The 27,728-nt window shown below is 37.4% G+C and overlaps 3 protein-coding genes and 1 pseudogene across 3 annotated transcripts; 2 read left to right on the forward strand and 2 right to left on the reverse strand.

Moving 5' to 3' along the window:
• The first annotated feature begins 5,785 nt into the window (after positions 1-5,785).
• On the forward strand, positions 5,786-6,730 carry LOC136171985 (olfactory receptor 11H6-like). The gene has a single exon (XM_065941089.1). It carries the CDS (start codon positions 5,786-5,788, stop codon positions 6,728-6,730), a length of 945 nt encoding a protein of 314 aa, XP_065797161.1.
• A 1,916-nt stretch (positions 6,731-8,646) lies between these two features.
• LOC136172005 (polypeptide N-acetylgalactosaminyltransferase 1-like) lies at positions 8,647-10,639 on the forward strand (annotated as a pseudogene).
• An 8,830-nt stretch (positions 10,640-19,469) lies between these two features.
• On the reverse strand, positions 19,470-20,441 carry LOC136171982 (olfactory receptor 11H7). The gene has a single exon (XM_065941085.1). The coding sequence runs from the start codon at positions 20,412-20,414 to the stop codon at positions 19,470-19,472; it is 945 nt and encodes a 314-aa protein (XP_065797157.1). The 5' UTR covers positions 20,415-20,441.
• Positions 20,442-25,055: 4,614 nt separating this feature from the next.
• Positions 25,056-26,048, reverse strand: LOC136171983 (olfactory receptor 11H6). The gene has a single exon (XM_065941086.1). It carries the CDS (start codon positions 26,046-26,048, stop codon positions 25,056-25,058), a length of 993 nt encoding a protein of 330 aa, XP_065797158.1.
• Between the last annotated feature and the right edge of the window lie 1,680 nt (positions 26,049-27,728).

A 27,728-nucleotide genomic window follows, 5' to 3' on the forward strand; every position in this document is an offset into this window, starting at 1 on the left:
GTTTTGTGAAGTTAGCTCAGCATTCAAATGTTCTTTCGATGAATTTGTACGGGAGAAAGTGGTCTCCCCATCCTATTCCTCCTAAATCTGCTCCTCCTGAAGCATTGGCAAAAATGTTGACTGTAATGGTTCCTATTTTGATTAATAAAGATGTGTTTGAGCCTAAAATTATTAATAATTTTATTTTTATTGAAGTATAGTTGATTTGTAATATTATATTAGTTTCAGATGTATAATATAGTGATTCAGAGTTTTTAGGGATTATATTCCACTTAAAATTATTATAAAATATTGATTATATTCCCTGTGTGTGTGTGTGTGCTATGTTGCTTCAGTCATGTCTGACTCCTGTGACCTCATGGACTGTAGCCCGCCAGGCTCCTCTGTCCATGGGATTCTCCAGGCAAAAATAATGGAGTGGGTGCTGTCTCCTCCTCCAGGGATCTTCCCAACCCAGGGATTGAACCCAGGCCTCTTATATCCCCTGCAATGGCAGGCAGGTTCTTTGACACTAGAGCCACCTGGATTACCCATATTCCCTGTACTGCACAATATGTCCTTGTAACAAATTTATTTTATATATAGAGTTTATGCTTGTATCTTGTGTCTTTTTGCATCAGTGTTTTCACTTTCTTTGTGTATTTATTTGGGAGTGGAAATGCTAGATCATTGGATAGTTCTATTTTTAGTTTTTTGAGGAACCTCCATAGTGTTTTCCATATGGCTATACCAATTCACATTTCTACCAAAAGCATACAAGTTTCCTTTTTCTCCACATTCTTGACAACTTTTGTTATTTGTGTTTATTTGATATTAACCATCTGACAGGTGTGAGGTGATATCTCATTGTGGTTTTGATTTGCATTTCTCTGTTAATTAGTTGAAATCACTTTTTGATTTCAAACTATATTACATAGCTATAGTAATGAAAAAAGTATGGTTTTGGTATAAAAACAGACACACAGATCAGTGGACCACAACAGAGAGCCCAGAAACAAATCCACAAATATATGATCAATTAAATTATGGGAAAGGAAGCAAGAATATACAATAGGGAAAGCATAGTCTCTTCCATAAATAATGTTGAAAAACTGGATAGCCACATGCAATAGAATGAAACTGGACCACTATCTTACACTATAAGCAAAAATTAATTAAAAATGGATTAAAGACTTGAATGTAAGACCAGAAATCATAAAACCTGTAGAAGAAAACAGGCAATAGGCCTCTTGACATCAGTCTTAATGATTTTTGGCTGTGACATCAAAAGCAAAGGCAATAAAATGTCAAACTAAAAAGCTTCTGCCCAGTGAAGGAGACATGAGCAAAAGAAAAAGGCAACATATACTGAATGGGAGAAAGTATTTGCAAATCATATATCTGATAAGGGGCTAATATTCCAAAGTAAATGAAGAACCCATGTAACTCAATAGCAAACAAACAAACAAACAAACAAAAAAAACCACAAAAGAAATAGAAAAGAAAAAAGAGAAAAGTAATTCTATTAAAAATAGGCATAAAATCTAAATCTAAATATACTTTTTTTGGGTGGTTGCTTGAATCATTTTTATTAAAATAGAAATGAGATGAAGATGCCCATGATCTTCGAAGTGTTGCTACTATTCAACACGAAAGTTCTAAAACATTTGCAGTAACACAAGTAAATAAACAAATGTTGATGAAAGACATGATATATTAAATAGTCATTTTTCCAAAGAGTACATATAAATGACCAACAGGTACATGAAAAGATGCTCAACATCACTAATCATTAGGGAAGTTAAAATCATAACCACAATAAGATAATTCACATTTGTTAAAATGGCTATTATAAAAAGGACAAGAAATAACAAGTGTTGACAAGGATGGGAAAAAAATGGAATCTTTCTGCACTATTGGGTATGCAAATTGGTGCAGCCACCTTAGAAAACAGTGTGAAATTCCTCAAAAAACTAAAAAAGCACTACTACATGATCCAGAAATTTCACTTCTGAAAATATATCCAAAGGAAATGAAAGCACTAATTAGAAAAGATATACACCCACATATCCTTGGATCATTATTTACAATAGCCAACTTATAGAAACAATTTAGTGTTTATCAACATATGAATGGATAAAGAAGATGTTTATGTATATATATACATAGTGGAATATTATTCAGCCATAGAAAGAATGAAGTCTTGTGTTTTCAACAACATGGACTGGCCCTGAGGGCACTATACTGAATGAAATAAGTCAGACAGAGAAAGACAAATATTACCTCATTTATATGTGGAACCTAAAAACCCCCAAAACACCCACCCCCTGTCCCAAACCAAGCTCATAGATACAGAGAACAGATCGGTGGTTGCCAGAGGTTTGAGGTGGGGTGGTGAGATGGATAAAGAGAGTCAAAAAGTACAAACTTCCAATTATAAAATAAGTCCTGGGTATGTAATATATAGCATGGTGACTTAGTTAAGAATACTTATTGCATATTTGAAAAATTTTTAAGAGAATAGATCTTAAAAAAATTCTCATAACAGGAAAACATTTTATAAAAAGGAACACATTTGAATCAGTTCTAATGAGATGGATGAACCTAGAGCCTTTTATACAGAGTGAAGTAAGAAAGAGAAAGATAAATATTGTACACTAATGCATATATATGGAATCTAGAAAGATGATACTGATGAATTTATTTATGAGGCAGCAATGAAGAAACACAGAGAACAAACTTTTGGACATAGGGAGAGGGGAGGAGAGGGTGAGATGTGTGGAGAGAGTAACACGGAAATTTATATTAACCATGTGTAAAATAGATAGCCAATGGGAATTTGCTGGATGTCTCAGAGAACTCATCTGATTCAACCTAGAGGGGTGGGATGGGGAGGGAGACAGGAGGGAGGTTCAAGAAGGAAGGGGACATATGTACACCTATGGTTGATTCATGTTGATGTTTGACAGAAAACAAAATTCTATAAAGCAGTTACCCTTCAATTAAAAAATAAATAAATTAAAAGAACATTTTTATAACTCTGTACAGTGATGGATGTTAAGTAGACATTGTGGCAATTATTTTGTAATACATACAACTATTAAACCCTTATAATGTACACCTGAAATTAATATAGTGTTATATGTCAATTATACTTCAATAAAAAAGAAAAGAAAAGGGTCCAAAAATTTGAGTCATTTCTCTCAGGAATGCCTTATCTGAAAGAAGCAAGAAAATGTCAAAAATTATTCTAGCTTTTTGGGTCACCTTCTGAGCACAGCTTGAAATACTATAAAGGCCTAGATGGGGAGGTATCTTCTAGAAATTTGGCATCTCACCACTTGCACCATGGTCTCTGTTTCTGGGTCCTGTTCAGCATGAAATATTTACTTACCAATATCAGGCTAGAAGCACAAAGGTGGCCCAGGAGAGAAAACCTTTTACCAAAAAAAGGGAATAACCCTTTTCAAACTATTGAGTGGGTCAATAGGAAAGAGAATGAGAACTCGGATGACATAACTCTGATATTGACAAATAAGAATTCCAAACTTCCACACAGCCTCAAAAATGAATAAAAGAAATGTAAAGGAATAAGATAAACACAAACCTTGTGTTTAAGCTAGTGTTGCTGTACTGTTTGCACCATCATGAGAGTAACCTGTCCTTAGGACAAAATAAACATCTGCTCTAAAAATAGCATGAGATGATCCCTCACCACTGGAGAAACTGGGTCTCAAAGGCCCCAATTAATGGACTCCTGAGGGAAGGGAGTATTTGGAATGTTATTGACAATCTTTCCTCATAAATTATCCCTTTTGGAATTCATAGAAGACTATAACCCTTTGGAGGAATATAATGGGTTTCAGAGCAACATAGACAAGTCATTCTTGTGCAGCAAATATGTCAATTTCTCTCCAAACCAGTATCAGGGTCCAGCAAGGTTAACTCCCTCTCTGGACTGTTGGCTCCCAAGCATGGCATGCCCTTCATCTTGCCTGCCTTTTGCTGCAGCAAAAACAGAAGATGAGAAGTCAAACTCATGAATTCTACGAGGAGATGGGTTCAGAAGAGGTACAAGTATAAGACAACCCTAAGTGTGCTTTTTAGCTCTGCCTTCTTTTGTGTGACCGTAAAAATAGTGACACCTCAAGATATATGAATTAATGTAAAGAGACTCATCCTTACAACTAAGAGGGCTGGGAAAAAGGGAAATGAGAGAGCTGAAGATGAGGAAGGAACCTCAGCCATATGTAAATTTTGTCCTTATTAATCAAGGAGGTGTACCTAGTCAGAGCCTTTGGGGGGAAAAAGTTGTTAGCAAAGTGACATCTGGAAATAATTGGCAAAGCAGTTATGAGGAGCAGGACAGAAAAACTTAAGCCCTCCCTGTTTTTAGCTGTGTTTGGCTCTGCCACAGAGCCTATGGTCTCTGCTGCAAGGAGGGAGAGCAAGGCGATGATTGAGCAACCCAGATTGGGGAGTTCACTCCCACTTGGTTTCTAAAGCCATTGGAATCCTCCTACACATTAGCACCAAATACTTCTTGCTATTTTTGCCCTTTTCTCAAGGTTACTTTGGCTTCTGGGTAACTCCCAATTCCTGCTTCAGGGAATTCTTCACAGCATTGCTCTGCCATACATGATCTGTTCACAGACTGAAGAGGAGCCTTGCAGTGTGATATGACAAATTCTGAGTTTCTCCCATGCATTGTGTCACCAATTGCAATCATCAAGATTATTCTTAAAGCTCTAACTTTATGTGATATGGAAAGTAATCAATGTTATAACTAATACATTAATAAACATTCTTAGCTGGAAAACTTTTATTAAAAGTGTCTGGGTCTGTATTCTGTGTGTATATTTTCCTGAGTAAGCATCATGACTCAGTCATGTCACTTCTGGTCATTTTGGCGCAAATAATAACTGACCCTCACTAACAAAGCGGATTCAGAAAACAAATCAATATGACCAAACTACTGACAATAGCATTGTATGTATTTGTTATTTTCTGAAACTGTCCCTAAACCAGAATAGGAGACTTTCTAGGAATTCTGACACCTCAGGCAAAAACCTCAAAAATCCTTAAGTGATATACCAGATACATTGCTCATGTTAAAAAAAAAAATTGTAAATAGAGTTTTAACTTAGACCAAAGTTTTAAAGAAATATTTTAATTCAATAAGTAAAAGATGAGACCAGATGGAAGTCTTTATGTAGGTCTCTGGACTTCAAACTTTTCTTGAACTACCAACAATGATGAATACTGAAGGATAGCACATTTGGCATTTTTTGTCTTGGTTATCAGATTGTGTTAAGATGTCAACACTTATAGTTGCAAAATAAAAATGAAATGCATAAATATTTCAGTGTCTTATGTTACCTTTTACTTTCTCTTCCAATTCCTATCGTTTGTAATTCCAAAGATCCGAGTAATTGAAATTCTATGTCCAATATTAAGAATCTTTTATATTTTATTCTATAGATAAAAATACATGGTTATCACACTTACTTACATTTGTAAGTATTGTCACTAACCTGCAAGCTGCTTATTGCATAAGATCCTGTCATTGCTGTATCTGAGAAAATACTGAAAGAGGAATGAGAAAGTCCAAAATTCAAAGTCAGATCATATCAAGCATTCGTAAAGTTTGACAGTCTTTAGTAGTATACTTAGGTTATTATTTGTTTAATAAAATAATAGGATCTTGAGGGCTTTAGAACCTTCTTAAGAGGAAATATTCCTGAGGATTGAAGAATAAAGTCATCTTTGTCACTGTCATTTTTTCCTCTCCACCTCTTAGGAAGACATGAATATGTCAGGAGTCAACACGGTGACTGAATTCATACTCCTGAGTTTTCCCTGCTCTAGAGAGGTTCAAGTCCTCCTCTTCGTGCTCTTCTCTGTGTCCTACATCCTGACACTGATGGGGAATGGGGCCATTGTCTTTGCAGTGAAGCTGGATCACAGACTCCACACTCCCATGTACACTCTGTTGGCCAACTTCTCGTTCCTGGAGATGTGTTACATCAACACCACCGTTCCCAATATGTTAAGGAACTTCCTGTCTGAGACCAAAACCATCTCTTTCACTGCCTGCTTCCTCCAGTTCTACTTCTTCTTCTCCATGGGCACCACCGAGACCTTCTTACTGCCCCTCATGGCTTTTGATCGCTACTTGGCCATCTGCCGACCTCTCCACTATCCTACCATCATGAGCAGCCGTCTCTGCATGAACTTGGCTGGCCTCTGCTGGGTTACAGCCTTCCTCTGCTATCCAGTCCCTATCTATTGCATCACTCAACTCCCCTTTTGTGGCCCCAATACCATTGACCATTTTGTCTGTGACCCTGGTCCCCTTCTGGCCCTGTCCTGTATCCCTGCCCCTGGAATTGAGCTTTCCTGTTCTATACTGAGCTCTTTTATTATCTTCAGCACCTTCTTTTTCATTCTTGGGTCTTACACCCTGGTTCTCAGAGTAGTGTTGCGAGTCCCTTCAGCTGCAGGCAGACGTAAGGCCTTCTCCACCTGTGGTTCCCACCTGGTAGTCGTGTCACTGTTTTATGGAACTCTCATGGTCATGTACATCAGCCCAACTTCTGGAAATCCATCTGGGATACAGAAGATTGTAACGTTGTTCTACTCCTCCTTGACTCCACTTGTAAATCCACTGATCTACAGTCTCCGGAACAAGGACATGAAGGCCGCATTGACAAAAATTCAGAAGTGCACAAAAATTAGTCAAAGTGAGTGAGAGACCATGAGAGGATCAAGATCAGAAATTTTTACTCACTTCTACTCCCCATTGGAAGGAAAGTTATGACCAACCTAGACAGCATATTAAAAAGCAGAGACATTACTTTGTCAACAAAGGTCCATCTAGTCAAGGCCATGGTTTTTCCAGTGGTCATGTGTGGATGTGAGTGTTGGACTATAAAGAAAGTTGAGGGCTGAAGAATTGATGCTTTTGAACTATGGTGTTGGAGAAGACTCTTGAGAGTCCCTTGGACTGCAAGGAGATCCAACCAGTCCATCCTAAAGGAGATCAGTCCTGGGTGTTCATTGGAAGGACTGATGTTGAAGCTGAAACTCCAATACTTTGGCCACCTGATGCAAAGAGCTGACTCATTTGAAAAGACCCTGATACTGGGAAATACTGAGGGCAGGAGGAGAAGGGGACGACAGAGGATGAGATGGTTGGATGGCATCACCAACTCAATGGACATGGGTTTGGGTGGACTCTGGGAGTTGGTGATGGACAGGGAGGCCTGGTGTGCTGTGGTTCATGGGGTCACAAAGAGTCCAACACAACTGAGTGACTGAACTTAACTGAACTCCCCATTTAAAAGTAGGTCTTTTTTCATTTGTAGCTAGCGATGAAGACTCAAAATGATCTATTGCTGCCTATTCAATAATAACATTAGTACACTAAACTAAATCAGACCTTGTTGCTAAGTCAGATTTAGTAGATGGTAATTTGAATTAAATGTCCTGGATGTCTGGACATTAGACTCTTCTCCTAACCTGGTCTCCAGGAAGCACTTGTGCTTTTATTGGTGATGACCTACCTGGTTCCTGACCTCATGCATTTTTGACCTTTATTAAGTGCATTCATTCTTACACTTGATTTTTCTGGCCTAAAGATGTCTGTTCTCTCTGCTCTACTCCTACAGAAAAGTAGAGCATTCACACTTTTTACCCAGAAAAGTGGAAATTAGAAAAAGTGAGCCAACATTTTTACTTAATTGACATCCAAAAGGTTAATAATGGTCTAAAGCACTGTCTCCCAAATCTGTTTCATAATTACTTTGGGAACTTTTTAAAAGAATAGATATGCAACCCTTTTGCCAAATTTCTTAAATCAGAATCTTTAAAGTGGACCCTGGAAATCCTTATTTTAATGTTATTCAAGAAATTCTGGTACACCTAAACCATCACCAGTTCACAGACTAATCTTATAGAGTCACTATTTAAAATAAATATGTGACAGGGAAATAAAAATCTTATGTTAGTTGGTTGGGCAAAGTGTAAAAAGTTATGGTGCATGCTATAGGCAACTCAAACATTCATGACAGTAGCAGAAGTTTCTTTCCCTGCCTCTTCTTAAACCCTCCATTTAAAAATAAGAAATATAGTGCATTTTCTTACCTTTTCTAACTGTGTAAGATAATTAATATACCTGGAAATAGGCTTACATTTTAAAAAGATTAGCATATAGTAGCTATACAAATTGGGTTACTTTCACAGGAAGGAAGGTGAGTGAACCACCCTCAAAATGGTAAAAGCAGACAGAGAGCAAAAGACAGTGATATTTAAGATGCTGAAACAAGGCAGGTGAAGAGGAAATTGATGACAGGTCCAGATAATTTGACCTGACCATTTGGTCAAAAATAATGACTTGCATGGCCGAGAAGGCGGCGCGGTGGATGGTGGCCCGAGAGTAGCGCCGGTATTGTGGCCTGCGGACCGCCGCCGCCGCCGCTTGCGGAATGAGCTGGAGATGTGGGACATTTGGATTTGGGATGTAAATTCACTTGAAAAGCCACTTCGGGTTATGAAAGTGACTTCTGATGAAACTGGATTGGAATAATTTTCATGATCTTTGCATATATATATATATATATATATATATTTTTTTTTTTTTTAATTTTGCCTTTGACTTAAAGTGGCATGAGAAAATTTGCGTACTGCAAGATGGTCCTAGCCACCTTCTGGATTTGGGTACTCCTGGATATGTTCCTGCTGATTTACTTCAGTGAATGCAACAAATGTGATGAAGAAAAAAAAGAGAGAGAACTTCCTGCTGGGGATGTTTGAGAGCCAGTACAAAAGCCCCATGAAGGTCCTGGAGAAATGGGGAAACCAGTCGTCATTCCTAAAGAGGATCAAGAAAAGATGAAAGAGATGTTTAAAATCAATCAGTTCAATTTAATGGCAAGTGAGATGATCGCACTCAACAGATCTTTACCAGATGTTAGGTTCAGTCCAGTTCAGTCGCTCAGTCATGTCCGACTCTTTGTGACCCCATGAATTGCAGCATGCCAGGCTTCCCTGTCCATCACAAACTCCTGGAGTTTACTCAAACACATGTCCATCGAGTCGGTGATGCCATCTAACCATCTCATCCTCTGTCATCCCTTTCTCCTCCTGCCCCTAATCCCTCCCAGCATCAGGGTCTTTTCCAATGAGTCAACTCTTTGCATGAGGTGGCCAAAGTACTGGAGTTTCAACTTCAGCATCAGTCCTTCCAATGAACACCCAGGACTGATCTCCTTTAGGATGGACTAAAGGATGTTAGGTTAGAAGGGTGTAAAACAAAGGTGTATCCAGATAACCTTCCTACAACCAGTGTGGTGATTGTTTTCCACAAATGAGGCTTGGAGCATACCTCTGCAAACTGTCCATAGCATCATTAATCACTTACCAAGACACATGCTAGAAGAAATTGTTCTAGTAGATGATGCCAGTGAAAGAGACTTTTTGAAAAGATCTCTAGAGAGTTACGTGAAAAAATTAAAAGTACCTGTTCACATCATTCAAATGGAGCAACGTTCTGGATTGATCAGAGCTAGGTTAAGAGGCGCTGCTGTGTCTCAAGGCGAAGTGATCACCTTTTAAGATGTGCACTGTGAGTGCACAGTGGGGTGGCTGAAGCCTCTCTTAGCCAGGATCAAACATGACAGGAGGACAGTGGTCTGTCCTATCATAGATGTGATTAGTGATGATACTTTTGAGTGCATGGCAGGTTCTGACATGACCTATGGTGGATTCAACTGGAAGCTCCAGTTTCGCTGGTATCACTTTCCCCAAAGAGAAATGGACAGAAGGAAAGGTGATCAGACTTCCTGTGAGAACACATACAATGGCAGGAGGCCTTTTTTCTATAGACAAAGATTAGTTTCAGGAAATTGGGACATATGATGCTGGAATGGATATTTGGGGAGGAGAAAGCCTAGAAATTTCCTTTAGGATTTGGCAGTGTGGAAGAACTTTGGTGACTGTTACTTGCTCACGTGTTGGACGTGTGTTTTGGAAAGCTACACCCTGCACGTTTTCAGGAGGCAGAGTATCAATAAAAATAACAGACGACTTGCAGAAGTGTGAATGGATGAATTCAAGAATTTCTTCTATATAATTTCTCCAGGTGTTACAAAGGTAGATTATGGAACTATATCATCAAGACTTGGTCTAAGGCACAAACTCGAATGCCGACCATTCTCTTTGTACCTAGAGAATATTCATCCTGATTCTCAGATTTCACATCAGTATTTCTCTTTGGGAGAGATACGAAATGTGGAAACAAATCAGTGTCTAGATAACACGGCTAGAAAAGAGATTGAAAAAGCTGGAATTTAACTGTCATGGTATGGGAGGTAATCAGGTTTTCTCTTATACTGCCAAGAAAGAAATTAGAACAGATGACCTTTGCTTGGATGTCTCCAAACTTAATGACCCAGTCACAATGCTCAAATACCACCACCTAAAAGGCAGCCAGCTTAGGGAGTATGACCCAGTGAAACTGACCCTGTAGCATGTGAATAGTAACCAGTGCCTGGATAAAGCCACAGATGAGGACAGCCATGTGCCCACCATCAGAGACTGCAATGGAAGCTGGTTCCAGCAGTGGCTTCTTCGAAATGTCACCCTTCCAGAAACATTCTGAGACCAAATTTGCAAAAAGAAAAAAAAAAAAAAAGGAAAACATAAGGATTGACTGGGCTACCTCAGCATACATTTCTGTCACATTCTTAAGTAGCAAAAAAAGGAAAAGTTCTTTCCTCCTGAAGGATGTAAGGTTTATCAGCCATTAAAATTTAGACTGCCTCCACTTTCACTAGCTGTGAACCAGTCTTCCTGTCCAAGGACATGCAGCTACATAGTAGCGAGACTGGTTGATGTTTACAAGATTGAAAGAGTTGTTCATCAAGAGTCATCATAAAGAATACTCAGACTGAAACGATGTATGAACTGTGCTTTCCAGAGAGCTGCACCTTTTATGGTTTGCTTGCACATTAGAGATTTCTCCTGAATGTGCTGTCATAATGAAGAGATGTCTAAGAATTTTTTTCTGATTAGAACTGGTAGACAGTATGTTGAATACTGATATAAAAATAAATGAAAAAGAACTGGAACCAGATTCAGAAGCATGAAAACATTTTCACAATTTAACAAACAAACTATATTAAACAAGATTTAAAGGAAATTAAAGCAGAACTCTGAGAAGTACAATTTGTTATAGTATAGTATCAAATTTCTATATAGATTTTATACCTCAGTGGGGAAAAATAACTGATTCCAACAACATTCATTCTGTTTTCATCTATGATAGTCATGGATTTTTTTTTTCCCTTGGAGTGCTGAAATTCAGCTGAAAAAAGTGGCTCTTTGAATGTAGTTTTAATTGCTTTCTACAGTTTGTTTTTGTTTTTTTTTTTGGTTTGTGGGCTGTTGGAATTATAATTTTTAATTGCCTTCAAAAAATGGGGTTTTAAAGTGGTGTCTGGTCTTACTGAACAAGTTAGATAGCTCAGCTGTTCGTGGGTCAACTGGCTTACAGGCTTTCCTCACACAAACACAACTTTCTAATTCGAGTTTCAACTTCCTAACTTGATTCAACTGATTATGCTTTACACCCAAGATTCATACTACTGTAGTACAGATTCGTTTTCACAGCAATAAATCTTCTGTTCTTTGTTTATGATTCCAGTCAACAAAAGGCCTGCAGAAGTGATTTATAATTTGGGTATTTGGAGATGGTATGTTTGATGGTCTTTTTGAGAACTTTTTTCACTTCATGTTCTGACGTGCTTCATTGTCAGGTGCATATTTAGATTGGGTTCTTGAGTCGTAATGTTGATCTGCTGTTTTTTTTTTTTTCTTTTTAACAAAATCTGACTGAAAATGTTAAAAAAAACCACTTGGCATCTGGGGTTGATACATTTCATTCATTCATTTAAAGACAATTATTGACCTCCTTATGTGCACTGGGTTTGTATCAGTGTAGATCAGGTCCCTGCCTTTGATAAGCTTACATTCTTGTTTATTAAGCGATTAAAGCTTAATAAACACACTTGGATAGACAGAAACTTCTTTGACCTGCAAAGAGCATTTTCGAAAACCTAATAGCTAACATTATATTAATACTTAATGGTGAAATTGAAAGCTTGTCCCATAAACTCAGAAACAAGGCAAAAATGTGTGTTCTTACCACTCCTATTCAATATTGTATTGGAAGTGTTAGTGCAATCACACAAAGAAAAGAAATAAATGGCATCTACATTGACAGAAGTATATTGTTTTTCACTGACTATGAAATGATAATCTATATAGAAAATTCAATGAAATCTACAAAAAAGGCTACTAGAATTAATAAGTGAGTGTAAACTATTAATAAACATAAACTTCAATGAAACAGAGTTAGGCAACCAGAAAGGAAACTTTCTTGCTCTGCCACGGTAGTAGAGCCCAGCAACAAGATAAGCTCCTCTTCTGTCCTGGCAAGCACTCAGCCCATGAAAGACCATGGACTCTATTTTCTGTAGCCTTCTCCTTCCCTTGACCGCGTGGGGAGCTGATGTGGGTCATCATGATTGCAGACACTGAATTGCAATTCTAGGCTGATTCTGAATAAACTCCTTTTTTTTTTTTCCTGGAGAAATATCTGGCAGTCTATTTGTTTCAAGTCAACCTGAATTTTTCAGGATTTTAAGATCAAAGAATCTTAATCAAAAATATCTTGTATTCTATATACAGGTACTAGTGACAGGTAGAAATTGGTATATTAAAATGCTATTTACAGTAGCTTCAAAAATATTAAATAGAGAAAACCTTGATAAAAGATATGAAAAAATAACAGCTATGAGAAATTAAGAATTTTGGAGTAGGAAATTGCAATCCACCCGAGTATTCTTACCTGGAAAATTCCATTGACAAAGGTAAACCTGATAAAAGATATGGAAGACCTATAGAATGGAAACCAAAAACATAGCTGTGGGACATGAAAGGTAAATACATGTATATAACTTGTTCATGGGTTAGAGACCAGCATTGGTGTGGAGAAAGTGGAACCCTCCTACACTGTTGGTGGCAATGTAAATTGGTACAACCACTATGGAGAACAGTATGGAGGTTCCTTAAAAAAACTAAAAATAGTACTACTATATGATTCAGCTTCCTTGGTGGCTCGGTCAGTAAAGAATGCGCTTGCAAATGTAGGAGACTGCCTGCAATGCAGGAGATCCTAATTTGATCCTTGGATTGGGAAGATCCCTTGGAGAAGGAAATGGCAACTCACTCCAGTTTTCTTGCCTGGGAAATCCCATGGAGAGAGGAGCCTGGTAGGCTACAGTTTGTGGGATTGCAAGAGTTAGACACAACTTAGAGACTAAACCACTAACACCACCGCCATAGGATTCAGCAGTCTCACTCCTGGGAATATATCCAGAGAAAACCATAAATCGGAAAGATACATGTAACCAATGCTCAATGCAGCACTATTTACAATAACCAAGACATGGAAGTAGCATAAATGTCCATCGAGAGAGGAATGGATAAAGAAGATGTGGTACATAAACACAATGGAATGTTACTCAGCCATAAATAAGAACAAAATAATGCCATTTACAGAAACATGGATAGATGTAGAGATTGTTATACTAAATGAAGTCAGACAGAGGCATATCATATGATACCACTCATATACGGAATCTAAAAAATGGTACAAATGAACTTATTTACAAAACAGTAACAGACTTACAGACTTTGAAAACTTATGGTTACCAAAGGAGAAACATGCTGCGGGGGAAGAGATAAATTAGGAATTTTGGATTAGTGTGTACACACTACTATATATAAAACAGGTAATCAACAAGGACCTACTGTATAGCACAAGGAACTCTACTCAATACTCTATAATAACCTACATGGAAACGAATCTGAAAAAGAATGGATATATGTATATGTATAACTGAATCACTTTGGTGTACACCTGAAACTAACACAGCATTGTAAATCAACTCTGTAAGTGTTGTAAGTGTTAGTTGCTCAGTCGTGCCCGACTCTTTGCGACCCCATGGACTGCAGCCCACCAAGCTCCTCTGTCCATGAGATTTTCCAGGCAAGAATACTGGAGTGGGTTGTCGTTTCCTTCTCCAAAAAACTCCAATATAAAATAAAGAATTTAAAAAATTGAAGTATAGAAATTATTCACAAAATTATATGTTTCAGGTGTAAAAGAGATTATCCTTAATTTAAAGTTATTATAAAATGTTGGCTATAATTCCTTGTGCTGTACAATATATCCTTGTAGCTTATTTATCTTATACAAAGAAATTTGTACCCTACCACTATCTTGCCCCTCCCCTTTTCCCTCTCCCCACTGATAACCACTACTGTAGTTTGTTCTATGTATTAAGAGTCTGTTTCTGTTGTGTTCATTCATTTTTCTTTTATTTTTAGGCTTCACATATAAATGATAACATATAGTATTTATCTTTCTCTGTCTTGACTTATTTCACTAAGCTAATATCCTCCACATTCACATGCAATGTTGAAAATGGCAAAATTTCATTTTCTTTATGGCTGGGTGGTATTGCATTGTATGTGTGTGCATGTGTGTGTGTATCACATCTTCTTTATTCATTCATCTGTTGATGGGTGCTCATGTCTGCTTCTATATATCGATTATTGTAAATAATGCTGCTGTGAACATTTGGGGTGCATTAATCTTTTAGAATTAGTATTTTTGCTTCCTTTAGATATACCTGGAGTGAAATTTCTGGATCAGACAGTTTGATAGCTTCTTACAAAGTTAAGCATGCATGTCCCATTTGATAAAGCAATTTCACCCTTAGTTTTTTACCCAAAAGAAAAAATGGATATCCCCAAAAAAGTCTTGTACACAAATGTTTCTAGCATTTACTTCTAATGACCAATGATTGGAAACAGCCTAATGTCCCTCAATAGGTGAATGGGCAAATTCCTCTCTGAGTTGAATCTGTCTTGGGATCTATTGGCTTCATGTACCTGGATGACCGTATCTTTTCTAGGTTGGGAAGTTTTCAGCTATTATTTATTTTTTGTAAAATTTATTTATTTATTTTATTTTTGGCTGTTGAGTCTTCATTGCTGTGCACGGGCTTTCTCTAGTTGTGGTAGGTGGAGGCTACTCTCTAGTTGTGATGCCTGGGCTTCTCATTGTGATGGCCCCGCTTGTTGCGGGGCATGGGCTTATTTGCTCTGGGGCGTTTGAAATCTTCCCTACTGGGGGTCAAACAGGTGTCCCCTGCATTGCAAGGTGAATTCTTAACCACTAGACAACCATGAAAGCCCTCGTATGTCTAATATTTGTTTCAATTGATATCCTTTGCCCTGGGTGGTAGTGGTTGGTTAATTTGCCTTTTTATGTTTTTGAGGAATATCCTTCATGTGGCTGTTTCTCTGAAAGAATTCTAAGTTAGGTGAAATGAAGGCAAACCCTCTGTTGAAATGTTTTATTTAGGGAATCCCTAGATATGTCAAAACAAACAGGAAACTTTTGAGAATGAGGTCCGTTCTGTTTCCTCTGGAACCGGGAATCCCTTCTAGGAACATGGCCTGCTATCTTTAAAATGCTTCTGAGCTGAGGCGATCTGGGCAAAGGGGATGTGGTGAAGGTAAGCTAAAATGTCACAAGGTTCTCCTACCATGTTTTGTTTGCCTTTTTTTTTGTTGTTGTTGAGTATTCATTTGGTTGTTGCAAATTTTTGAATATCTTCCAGAATTTTAATAAAGCTGATTCTGATCATTTTTTGCCTGTATTTTCAGTTTCTCTGTAGAGGAGTGTGTTTTTGAAGTTCCCTGCTCTATCATTTTTATTGAGAGATGAGTGGTAAAGCTAAAAAAAACTAAGAGAATTAACACAAAAATTCTCTTTCCCCCTTTGCTGCATAGGGAGATTGATTTTGGTGACAGGCTCACAGTATGCTAATAAAATGTTGATAATATTCCATGTTTTTCTACTGTGAATAAAGAAATTCACAGATATTTCTGAATTTCATATTCTTTAAACTTATAAAATTCTTATACATTACAGAGATGTTTATGTATGCATGGCATATCATATAATTTAAAAATGGATTTTTGATAGATTTATTATTGTCTCTAATAAGATCCTTTCTAGGACTTTTTTTTTTTTTTTTTTTTAAATATTTTGAACCTATGTGAGAACAAGGCAGTTTAAAACACGAATCTAGCAATAGGGGAACAATTGGTGTAACTGTAACCCACCAGACTCTTCTGTCAATGGAATTCTCCAGGCAAGAATACTGGAGTGGATTGCCATTTCCTTCTCCAGAGGATCTTCTCTACCAGGGATCAAACCTGGGTCTCCTATATCGCAGGCAGATTCTTTACCATCTGAGCCACCAGGAAAGCCCTACTGTTTATTCACAAAGAAGAAAATATTAAGTTATGAGGAATATATGTTTGTATTCATTTGATTAGAAAGTTATAAAATTTTAAGAGAATTAAAAATATTTATAAAATGTAATCAGTTTAAAGAAATTAAAACCATTATATATTTATGCATTTGAATGCTTATGTATGTTAGAAACTGACCAGTATTAAACTTGTGATTTGTAGGAAAAAGGATTGTGAGAAAGAAAGATGGGAACATTTACCCTTAATTTTACACTTGTATGTATTGTTTGAAAAATTTATGACACCTGTACATTATTTTGTAATAAAAGCACATATCAAAATGTAGTTTTAAAAACTGATAGTTTCTTAAATATTAAAAACTTAAATAACTAGTTAGCTTTGTGACTAAAACATTTAAATCTAGTGAGGACTGATCAAGAACTAATTCACTCATCCATTTCCAAAAACTGTTTCTTCACTACCTGCTTACTACTTAGTTAACACGCTGATGCTGGGGATAAAAATGAAAAATAGTGTCGTTATCTTCAAAGGGCTTATAGTCTAAGGAAAGAGACGCAAACACATAATAGACTTACCACAAAGCATCTGCAAGTACAATGAGGGAATGTGATCTGGTGTATTCTAGATGCATTATACAGGGACACATAGTTGAACCTGGGGATATTAGAAAGGTTTTTCTGGTGGAAGTGATGTGTGAGTTGAATCTTAATGAAAGATATAAATACACATTCAACATCTAGTAAGTTGCAACAGTAGGATACTTGTGACCTGTTGAGTTTTATACAAAATATTTCTGTTCTTTTTTCAGCTAATAAGTTCAGCTGAGTCATTAAAATATTGGGGCTCAATTAAGGCAGAACTGTGATGGATATTTCAAGCTATCTTTAGTAGCTTTCCAAGCACATTTTCTGATTCCTTTTCCTACCTTTTTTTAGATCCCTCTACCCACCTTTGAAGCACAGTACTCTCCAGTTGCCCAGGAGGACTTTCAAAGAGTTAACTTTTGGTCTTCAGGTGAGAGTTTTATTCTATTTTTAAACTATAGCAATGTTTAAACATTTGTACTTGTAACTATTTAATGGGATGATTTGGACATTGGGAGGTATAAACATAAAGAAACTTTAGTTTTTCTGACCATGTCTACTTCAAATACTTTGGGATGTTCTGTTTGTTTCCACCTGTGGGTATTATCTTGGACAAATATGATAGTTTTTCTGATTACTTTTAGTGTTAATACATGGATTTTTAAAATCCAGGTACAATCTGAAACCAAATTTTAATTTTTTGTACATACTAACGCATATATATGGAATTTAGAAAGATGGTAACGATAACCCTGTATGCGAGACAGCACGAGAGACACAGATGTATAGAACAGTCTTTTGGACTCTGTGGGAGAGGGCGAGGGTGGGATGATATGGGAGAATGGCATTGAAACATGTAAGTTATCATATGTGAAACGAAGCACCAGTCCAGGTTTGATGCATGAAACAGGATGCTCGGGGCTGGTGCACTGGGATGACCCAGAGGGATGGGATGGGGAGGGAGTTGGGAGCGGGGTTCAGGATGGGGAACACATGTACACCCATGGCAGAGTCAAGTCAATGTATGACAAAACCAATACAATGTGGTAAAGTAAAATAAGTAAACATTTTAAATAAAAAAAATTTTTTTTGTACGAATTAAAACTTATTCCTCAAGACAGCCTGACTCAGGCTTCTACTTCTTTTGATCTGCTTTTTTCCCCTCTGCTCTTTCATTTCTCCCTTCCTATGTGTATACTGCCTCTGGTTACTTTAGTTTGAGAGGGGAGAGAAGTAATGGTAGAAAGCCTTCTCCTTTACTGGTATTGTTGTATTACAGGCTTGACAAAAGTTTGTATGTTAATTTTCATTTCATGGATTTGTTTATTTTTTTGGTGAGGAGGGGAGCACCCTAAACTGCAGTTCCCCGATGTGGGCACTACTTCATTGACTGGCTACTTATGATTTCTTTCATTTCTGGATTCTAGTGACCCATTCCATGTAGACTAACTTTGGGGATTGCCTTACTTCTCCTAGTAGTACTTTTGGGAGGGATCTCTTTCAAGATGTTTCAAATTTGTTACCTTCTATAAGTTTCAACTAGGCCAAAAAATTCTGTATTTATGATATTATTGGTGAGAATTCAGTTTCCTCCAGTTATAGCCCAGTTCTTTCTACTGTGCTCTCATAGCTAGCTCTTCTATAGTCTTTACATTTTTTTCCCTAGGGATAGAACATGTGTCTCTTAAACTCCAGGGGACAAGGGCAAACCCTCTGAGTGGATCTCTTGATGAAATTTTGATTTTCCTTATGAGGATTGCATACTGACAACTCACCAACAATATTCTTACTCCTAGTTTCAAACAAACTTCTAGCCCTCCCCTTGTACACTATTGATGAAGATGATGAACTAAAAATTGTAACACTGACTTAATAATCTCTTAGTGTATCCAACAGTGATGTGTCGAGTTTTGCCAAAAATTCAGGACAATGGACATCTTATGAGTTATGTGTCTTTTAAAAAATTTATATGGCTGTGCCAGGTCTTAGCTGTGGCACTTGGGATCTTTGTTGCCCTGTGCTGGATCTTTAGTTGCAGTATGCAGGATCTAGTTCCCTGACCAGGTATCTAACCTGGATCCCTTGCATTGGGAGCACAGAGTCTTAACCACTGGACCACCAGGGAAATCCCTGTTATGTGTCCTTTAAACAAAGTGTTAGACATCCATGTAAGCAAATAACCAATTTGATTTGTATCTCTTAAAGTTGTGTGGCCAGAGATTTCACATTGAAAAAGCTGAAATCTTCCTGGAAGCAATTATTAAGAATTTTAAGAGTTATTTTTACCATGTGGACAGGTGGTAGTCTCTTCCTTTGGAACCACATTTAGGAAACTAAAAGTGCATCAGAAAATAATCCAATATGTGATGAATCTTGCTGTTCACAAAAGTACCATGATGATTATGAAGAGAACCAAATCTGTTTGGATTGGAAGAAGAAGATTATTTTACCACTTGCAGGAAGAGAGTCATCGAGTTTCACAAAACCTTTTCATGAAGTTTGCATAATTCTCATTCCACAGAGGACCTGATGGAGGGCAAATTTCATGTCCCTATTTCGTAGGCTGTAGATGAGGGGATTTAAGACTGGTGTCACTACAGAGTATATCAGTGTGATGATTTTATGCATAGCAACTGAGTTGCCAGATGTGGGCCTCACATACATCACCATAATGGTTCCATAGAACAGAGATACAACGACTAAGTGGGATCCACAGGTAGAGAAGGCCTTTTGCCGCCCAGATGAAGAAGGAACCCGAAGCACAGCTCTGAGCACCAAGGTATAGGATCCAAGGATGTATGAAATGGTCAGAGTGATGATAAGAGAGCTCACAGAATGGAATACATGCTCTATTATGGGTGAGCTGACACAGGACAATGCCATCAGTGGGTCCACATCACACAGAAAGTGATCAATGATGTTGGGGCCACAGTAGGGTAGTTGAGAAATAAAGAGAATAGGAACTGAATGTCCTAAGAAACCAGTGAGCCAACAAAGAGACACTAGAATGGCACAGAGCTTCCCAGTCATGATGGTGGGATAGTGCAGTGGACGACAGATGGCAAGGTAGCGATCATAAGCCATGGCACAGAGGAAGAAGCATTCAGTTGTGCCCAGGGAGAAGAAGAAGTAGAACTGAGTGAAGCAACCAGAGAAGGATATGGTTTTGGTTTTGGAAAGAAAATTGACCAGCATATTGGGGACTGTGCAGGTCACATACCAGACCTCTAGGAAGGAGAAGTTGGCCAGGAACACATACATAGGGGTATGGAGTCGGTGGTCCCACCTCACAGCACAAATGATGGCTATGTTGCCAGTTAGAGTCAAGATGTAGACCAACAGAATCATTGAGAAGAAGATGATCTGCATTTTCCAGGGACCAGGAAAGCCCAACAAGACAAACTGTGTCACAGTAGATATTCCTGACTTATTCATGGTCCCCAGTCTGTGGAAAGAAGACAGATAGACAACTTGCTTTACCGTTAAGGCATTTGAAACTTTTCTTAGGACAGGCAGTTTGATTCACTCAGGATAATGTATCAAATATTCTAAAACATGTCTTGTGTAAATCTTATCCTATTCTGAATAAGCCCTCTGGCCCTGACTCTTTGTAAATGTATAATTCTAGGCTGCTTGAACTTTCTTTGCCAGTGGACCAAATCTGGTAAATTTCATCTTCTTCTCAAATAAAGAAATCTTGAAATAGAGATAAAAATTATTTGTCTATATCTCTTTTTTCAGTAAAAGCTTCATATATATAAGGGCAATTAATGCCATTCAGTTCAAAATGAAAGGACATATATGCTATCATTTAAAAATAGATTGAATCTGACACTTCTTACAGATTTCAGTGATTTTAGCTCTGGCATTATTATTTCAGATTCTCTCCCTCTTTTTCTTGAACTATTTCCATTAGGAGATTTTCTATCACTTTCCCCCTATGATACTAGAAGAAAATAAAAAAGAATATTCAGGTTATAAATTATTTATATATTTTGCAATCTCCTATTTAAGACATTTAAATTGTACCATGGCTTATTTACAACTCAGTATTTAATCCTTTATTTTTCACAGTGAAAGTCATTATTATTCACCCCATTATGATTAATTTCACATGATAATTTATTACAAGGCTTCCCTGGTGGCTCAGATGGTTAAAAAGTCTGCCTGCAATGCAGGAGACCCAGGTTCATTTCCTGGGTTGGGAAGATCCCCTGGAGAAAGGTATGGCAACCCATTTCAGTATTCTTGCCTGGAAAATCCCATGGACGAAGGAGCTTGGGTGAACCACAGTCTATGGGGTTGCAAAGAGTCGGACGTGACTGAGTGACCAACCCTTAATTTATCTGATTTCATATACACTTAAAATGTATGTCATTAAGGATGAATATTCTTTGCAAGGACTGATACTGAAACTGGAAGTCCTATACTCTGGCCACCTGATGCAAAGAACTGACTCATTTGAAAAGACCCTGATGCTGGGAAAGATTGAAGGCAGGAGGAGAAGTGGATGACAGAGGATGAGGTGGTTGGATGGCATCACTGACTCAATGGACATGAGTTTGACTAAACTCCAGGAGATGGTGATGGACGGGGAGGTTTTGTGTGCTGTAGTCCATGGGGTCACAAAGAGTCAGACATACTGAATGACTGAACTGAAGGATGAATATAACATATGAGATGTATCACAAAAAATAAAAAAATTAAAGTAATCAAGAGACTTTCTTCTAAAGCTCTTATTGCTGTCACAAGTTCCCCTAAAATTCACTATTTGAAAGATTGTATTTTAGTCTGTTTATTTATTTATGTAAAGATATTTATTTATTTGGGTCTTAGTTGTAGCATGCAAGGTCTTTAGTTGCAGCATGAGAACTCTTAGCTGTGGCATGTGGGGGTCTAGTTCCCTGACCAGGGGTTGAACCCAGGCCCCCTGGATTGGTAGCTCAGAGTCTCAGCCCCTAGGCCATCAAGGAAGTCCCACTTTATTTAAACAATATCTCTCAGTTTTCAAAATAGCAGAAAACAATTGAATCAAAGATGTTTTAAAAATAATTATTTACCAACATTCCAAAATTTGCCCTTATTTCCTTTAGAATATCATCATCAAAGAAGATATCTTTTTAAGAATCAAAAAGAACTCAGAATAAAGATCATAATGATGGCTTTAACATAATGAAATCTCTAGACATCTTTTAACAAGATATCTTTAGTTTTTTTGACTAATAAGAGGAAATTTTCCTTAAAAATAATTTTGGTAAAGTGGTATATGAAAGTAAAAATGAAGTGGTATATACAGAATATTTATAGTATTCATCTAACATAATCAAATAGAAAAAAATTCCTTCTATTCAGTGAGGCTATATATTTAATATATATGTCTCATTTAAAGATAAGCATATTTATAATGATATAGATGTTGCAGACTCATTAAATTAGTAATGCATAAAATGAACTATAATCCTCATCTAAAAGCAAACATAAGCTTCCCATTGAGCAGGTTGTGTCAGAGCAGTTTGTAGTCCTGTGAACAAGAAACCAGGAAGAGAAGGAAATTGAAAGATGGAGATAAATTCTTTTTAATTTTTTAAACTGGGATAATTATGAAGAGCTAAACTAACTTGCATTGATGCCCATTTTGGTGAGACATTTGAAAGGAGGGCTCCCCACTATTGGAACCTGGCACCTTTTAAGCTAGTGTCCACTCTTCTTAACAACACAAGAAAGTGGTGAAACAAAGAGTAGCCACTTACCTCTGGAACAGCAGCAACAGATGACTTGAATTCACAGTGTGAGTCACAGACTATGACTCAAAACTTCAAGTATTTGAGCAACAGACCGCTTTTTTTGACATTAAAAAAAAAAAAATAAAAGAAAACCTCACAATAAAACTCACAAACTGTAGTGAAAACATTGTAAATTAATTTCACAGATTATTTCCATCATAATTATGAGAAGCAGTACTTAATATAGTAACCATTAAACCCTGTGTGAATCTGTCTTCATGTACACTGATTTGATTTTATTATTAGAAGAATTTCTTAATGCTGCTTTTCCTGAAGTTGCAGATGGGTGGACAAAGGTAGAGAAGCTAGCTAAGAGAGGATACCAAGAAAACCCCTCCACTTCTATTTTCTCTTGGGTTCAACTCCAGTGGATGGAGCTAGTTCCATACTATTTTGTTCAAAGTATCTAGTAAAGTCATACCATTGCTGATGACCCAGCCACTTCCTAAAAAGGGAGACATGTGGATGACTGGTACCTTTTAGTGTGCTAATTTTGGAGAATGTGAGTTCCATGGTGATCTAAATTCTCTGAATTTTTTTTTTGTTGTTGTTGTTCTTAAGTTGAAAGAGAAACCAATATTCTTTGATACTCAATCTCTTGAGTATATTATATGTACAGATGTATAGGAAAACAGGCCTACCTGTGGTGTATAATAGCATCAGTACCCAGCAGGGAAGATGTCTGCTAAATAGAAGGATGCTTTCCTAGATCATCCTGGGGAGTCCATAGATTCTCCTTCACTGGTCTTAATGTGGAAGCCCTGGGTGAGAACTTCATGCATACCTTATTTCACTTCTCTTGCACCATAAGATTCTGGTGGTCTGCTTCCTACAGACTATGTTGTAATTATGTGCTGGTCTTCACGTATGCATCTTTTTGGCCACTGTTGGGAATTCTGTTATTTCTTTCTTAAATGTGATCTTATAACTTTTCATGCTTCCCCTAAGGACCTTCTTACTTCTTGCCTGGAGATTTCATTAATATTTCTGGTAGGTTGGCTCATAGGGATTATTAGAAATAATGTGCTACATTGACTCTGGGGGGACACTGTGGTCTTCTTAAGTCTGTGTTTTTCAAGCAAGTATATGTGATTTTGTGCTGTGGGATTACAAAAGTGCCTAATTAATATCTTCTGAGGAAGGGACAGTTTTACTCAGAGGAGATAATTTTGTATTATGCCAAATATGTGTATATGCCATGAAACAAAAAGTATAATTTTTAAGATAAAATTTTTAATTTAAAGGAAATATTGTCTCTACATTCCCTATGTTTTCTGACCACTGGTGCCAAACATGCTTTGGTGGTGGAAAGGTCTGAGAAACACTGTACTAGAGTACTTCATCACCTAGCACCAATGGGCCTATCTCCCTGTTCTCCCTATGAATACCTAATATCATTCCCAGTATGGCCATAACTAATGAGGTGTTCTCTCATTTTAAGTAGATTGACCTCTTAGTTTCTGATTTTCCTGTCACAGCATGGGGTTTGGGCACAAAAATGGAATTTGTTATCGGTGTAATTCCCTCTAAACATTTTTCTTAGACTTTGTCTGATAGCCTTCTGAGAAGCACAAAAATATGTTTAAGGCATTGTTACTCCATACTACCAGTGGTAATGGGTTGTCACAATTGATTTAGGAGGAAGCAGTGTGAGTAAAAATGCACATTTGGGAAAAAGATTATTCAAGGTAAAATAAGAAGATTGATCCGGGTGAAGTGCAGGGCCTTAGGGGATAAGTAGAAGAGAAGACCGACTGGAATATCTATTGAGTGAGCATTTGGAAGGCAGGAAGGAGTTTGTACTTTATCTGTAAGTGATAGAGGTATGAAGTATACTCTGTTTTTGATGTGAAGACAACCTCAGACAATGGATAATATCCATGACTATGTATTTTATTTGGTGGCCTGTTGACCCATTTTTTAAAAAATACTTATTTTCTGAATTTAGAGGATTGCACCCATTCTTGAAAGGCTCCCAGTACACATTCATTTGATTCTTTCACCAGATAAGATTAAACCAGCAAAGATACATTACACTTACATAAAAAATATCTATTTATCTATCTACATACAATAACACCATATAATTACTCAGTGATGTTGTACATGTTTAAAATGTTTATTCAACATTTATCATTGAAGAGTTGAACTTGAACTGCTAAGGAACTGTGAAAAACAAGGCTTTCCCTTTATTGTGAGACAAAATATGACTTATTGTAGCCATTCTCTATCATTGTTACTATAAATAGTTAAGGTCAGAAATGACAAATTCTGCTTCTATTTTAAAGATGTCTCAGTTTTGATTAATTCTTAATCCCAGGACTTCCTTTAGGGCATCTTTCATGTCTTTGTTTCGGAGACTGTAGATAAGTGGATTTAAGAGCGGAGTCACTGCTGAGTATACCAAAGTGATGATTTTTTGCATTCCTGCTGGGTTTCCTGATGTTGGGCTCACATACATCACCATAAGGGTCCCATAGAACAAAGACACCACCATTAGGTGGGACCCGCATGTGGAGAAAGCTTTCGTTCTACCAGCATGAGAGGGAAAACGAAGTACAGCTCTGAGTACCAGTGCATAAGATCCCAAGATGGAAAGGAAGGGGCCAAAAATAATCACTGAGTTGAAGGTGTAGCAAATAAGCTCAGTGGAAGGAGCAGGGATGCAGGCCAGTGCAAACAATGGGCCTGGGTCACACACAAAGTGGTCGATGATGTTGGGTCCACAGAAGGGAAGTTGGGAGATAAGGACAATGGGGACTGGATAGCAGAGAAATCCACTCACCCAACAAACACAGACTAGGATCACACAGAACTTCCTAGTCATGATGGAGGGGTAATGCAGTGGGCAACAGATGGCCAGGTACCGATCATAGGCCATAACTGATAGGAAGAAACACTCTGTTGTACCAAGGGAAAAAAAGAAATAGAATTGGATGAAGCAGCCAGTGAAGGAGATGGTCTTGGTATCAGAGAGGATGTTGACCAGCATGTTTGGGACAGTGGAGGAAACATACCAGATCTCTAGAAAGGCAAAGTTTCCCAAGAAGATGTACATGGGTGTGTGAAGCCTCCTGTCCCATTTCACTGCACAGACAATAGCCCCATTCCCCAGCAGCGTCAGGAGATAGACCACCAGGATTAATGAGAAGAAGAACATCTGCATTTCCCTTTCACCAGGGAAACCCAGAAGGACAAACTCAGTCACAAAATGCATTGTTTTGTTCTGGGATCCCAAAGCTGTTAGAGAAACTGAAGTTAACAAGCAATAAATAATCATGAACATTTTAAGGTTTTGCTAACAAATAGCTTGGAAAGGTACAAAGGTTGGAGTTGCAAAGAGTTGGACACAACTGAGCAACTAACACTTTCATTTTTCACTTTCACTTTCAATGCCCCTTTGAGCAGTATGGAGGAGACTGCTTTATCCTTTTTTTTTTTTAATAGATAAGAAAATGGAACATCAGATTTAATGAGTTTACTTGAATGTGCAAAACTTCTAGATACACTGGCTTATTTGGTTTGAAACAAATCCCACTGGTTTGAAACAAATCCTACTTCATTTCAAATATTGCTATAACCCTGAGTCTTAGTAATGTTTCATCTTTTATGTTTAAATCATTATCCCTTGGATAATCTACATACAAATATAAACTTTAGACACATCTTTTTTGCTTTGAAATAAAGTTGAGTATAGATCTGAAGCAAATAGCTGTAGAAGTCCAATTAAAAAGCATGTAAGAGTGGAAATGCAGGATGGGAGTCTTAAGCCTGCTTGCTTTTGCTGCTCTCAGGGAGGTGCCGCAGATCCCCAGGATTCTATAAAATGGTTTGAAAACCATCTATCCATTTTTCTCTAGGTCACATTCTGCTATGTGGCTTCTGGATTTGTTGAACAGTTCAGCCCAATCCCCTCCTAAGGAGCTAGTTCTCCCAAAGCACTATATTTTGTTGGGAAAAAAAAATCTCCTTTATTACTTGGGACTCCCCTTGTTGAAGCTACACAAAATAAGTCTAATTCCTCTTCCATTATGATGATGGTGGGGACTTAAATAACTGATGGCAGCTATTATGTCCTCTATACATGATTTCTTTTGGAAGCCATCATTTTTCCTGGTATGTGTCCCCCAAGCTGCACTATTTCACATCATAACTGAGCTCTTGAGATAACTTGCAGCTGGACATGCCAATTTCTCTAGAATGTAAAACCACATGACTCCATTTTTGCTAGGAATTAAGCCCTAAATACCATAACTTGTCTGCTCAATATCTTGCTTTTACCTAATTTAATTTAGTAATGAATAGAGAGGTCATTTTAGGTTGTGCTAAGATCAGAAAGATGTTTCTCATATTGGCTGATTTAGGATTTGGGACAGGGCTATAAACTTGGATAATTTGCTAAAAACCTTCCTAAAACTATTTGTATAGATTCATTTCTATGTCCTAGAGTTTCCTGGTTAAAGATGAAAATATTTGACTGGGTAAGCCACCATCGATATTTTAAAATCCATAATATATTAACTACAAAATAGGATAACTGGCTATATTGCTAATGTCATTGTTAAGATACTCACAAAGTTTCATCCTTTTGCAGTTTATACAATCTTCAGAGTGCAAAAGGCTTGACTCTCAGTAGTTCAGCAAACCTGGAGCAAACTCAGAGGATAAATGTTTTATTGCCAAGGTAGCTTTGGATATTTGTATTGATTAACAGTATTTTTATAATGATGACAAAGGTTGCCTCTATAAGTGTGACTCATAAACATGAAAATTTAAATTTTGTCCAAGCAGTTTAGTTCAATGGACTACAATTGTAATGACCATATGTATTAAAACTTATAGGAGAGTTACAAGGTCAGATATGCTTTCCATAACTATACCTATATTTGCCAGGCCACATGTTGTCATTTTTCTTGGAAAATATAGTTACTAGGCTTTCAGCAAAAAATGTTGAATAATGAATTTA

The sequence above is a fragment of the Muntiacus reevesi genome, chromosome 7 (genome assembly GCF_963930625.1).
Source record: "Muntiacus reevesi chromosome 7, mMunRee1.1, whole genome shotgun sequence".
NCBI lineage: Eukaryota > Metazoa > Chordata > Mammalia > Artiodactyla > Cervidae > Muntiacus > Muntiacus reevesi.

Excerpts from the sequence above, each read along its gene's own strand:
- LOC136171985 (XM_065941089.1), top strand. The coding sequence starts at position 5,786 with ATGAATATGTCAGGAGTCAACACGGTGACTGAATTCATACTCCTGAGT.
- LOC136171982 (XM_065941085.1), bottom strand. The coding sequence starts at position 20,414 with ATGAATAAGTCAGGAATATCTACTGTGACACAGTTTGTCTTGTTGGGC.
- LOC136171983 (XM_065941086.1), bottom strand. The coding sequence starts at position 26,048 with ATGTTCATGATTATTTATTGCTTGTTAACTTCAGTTTCTCTAACAGCT.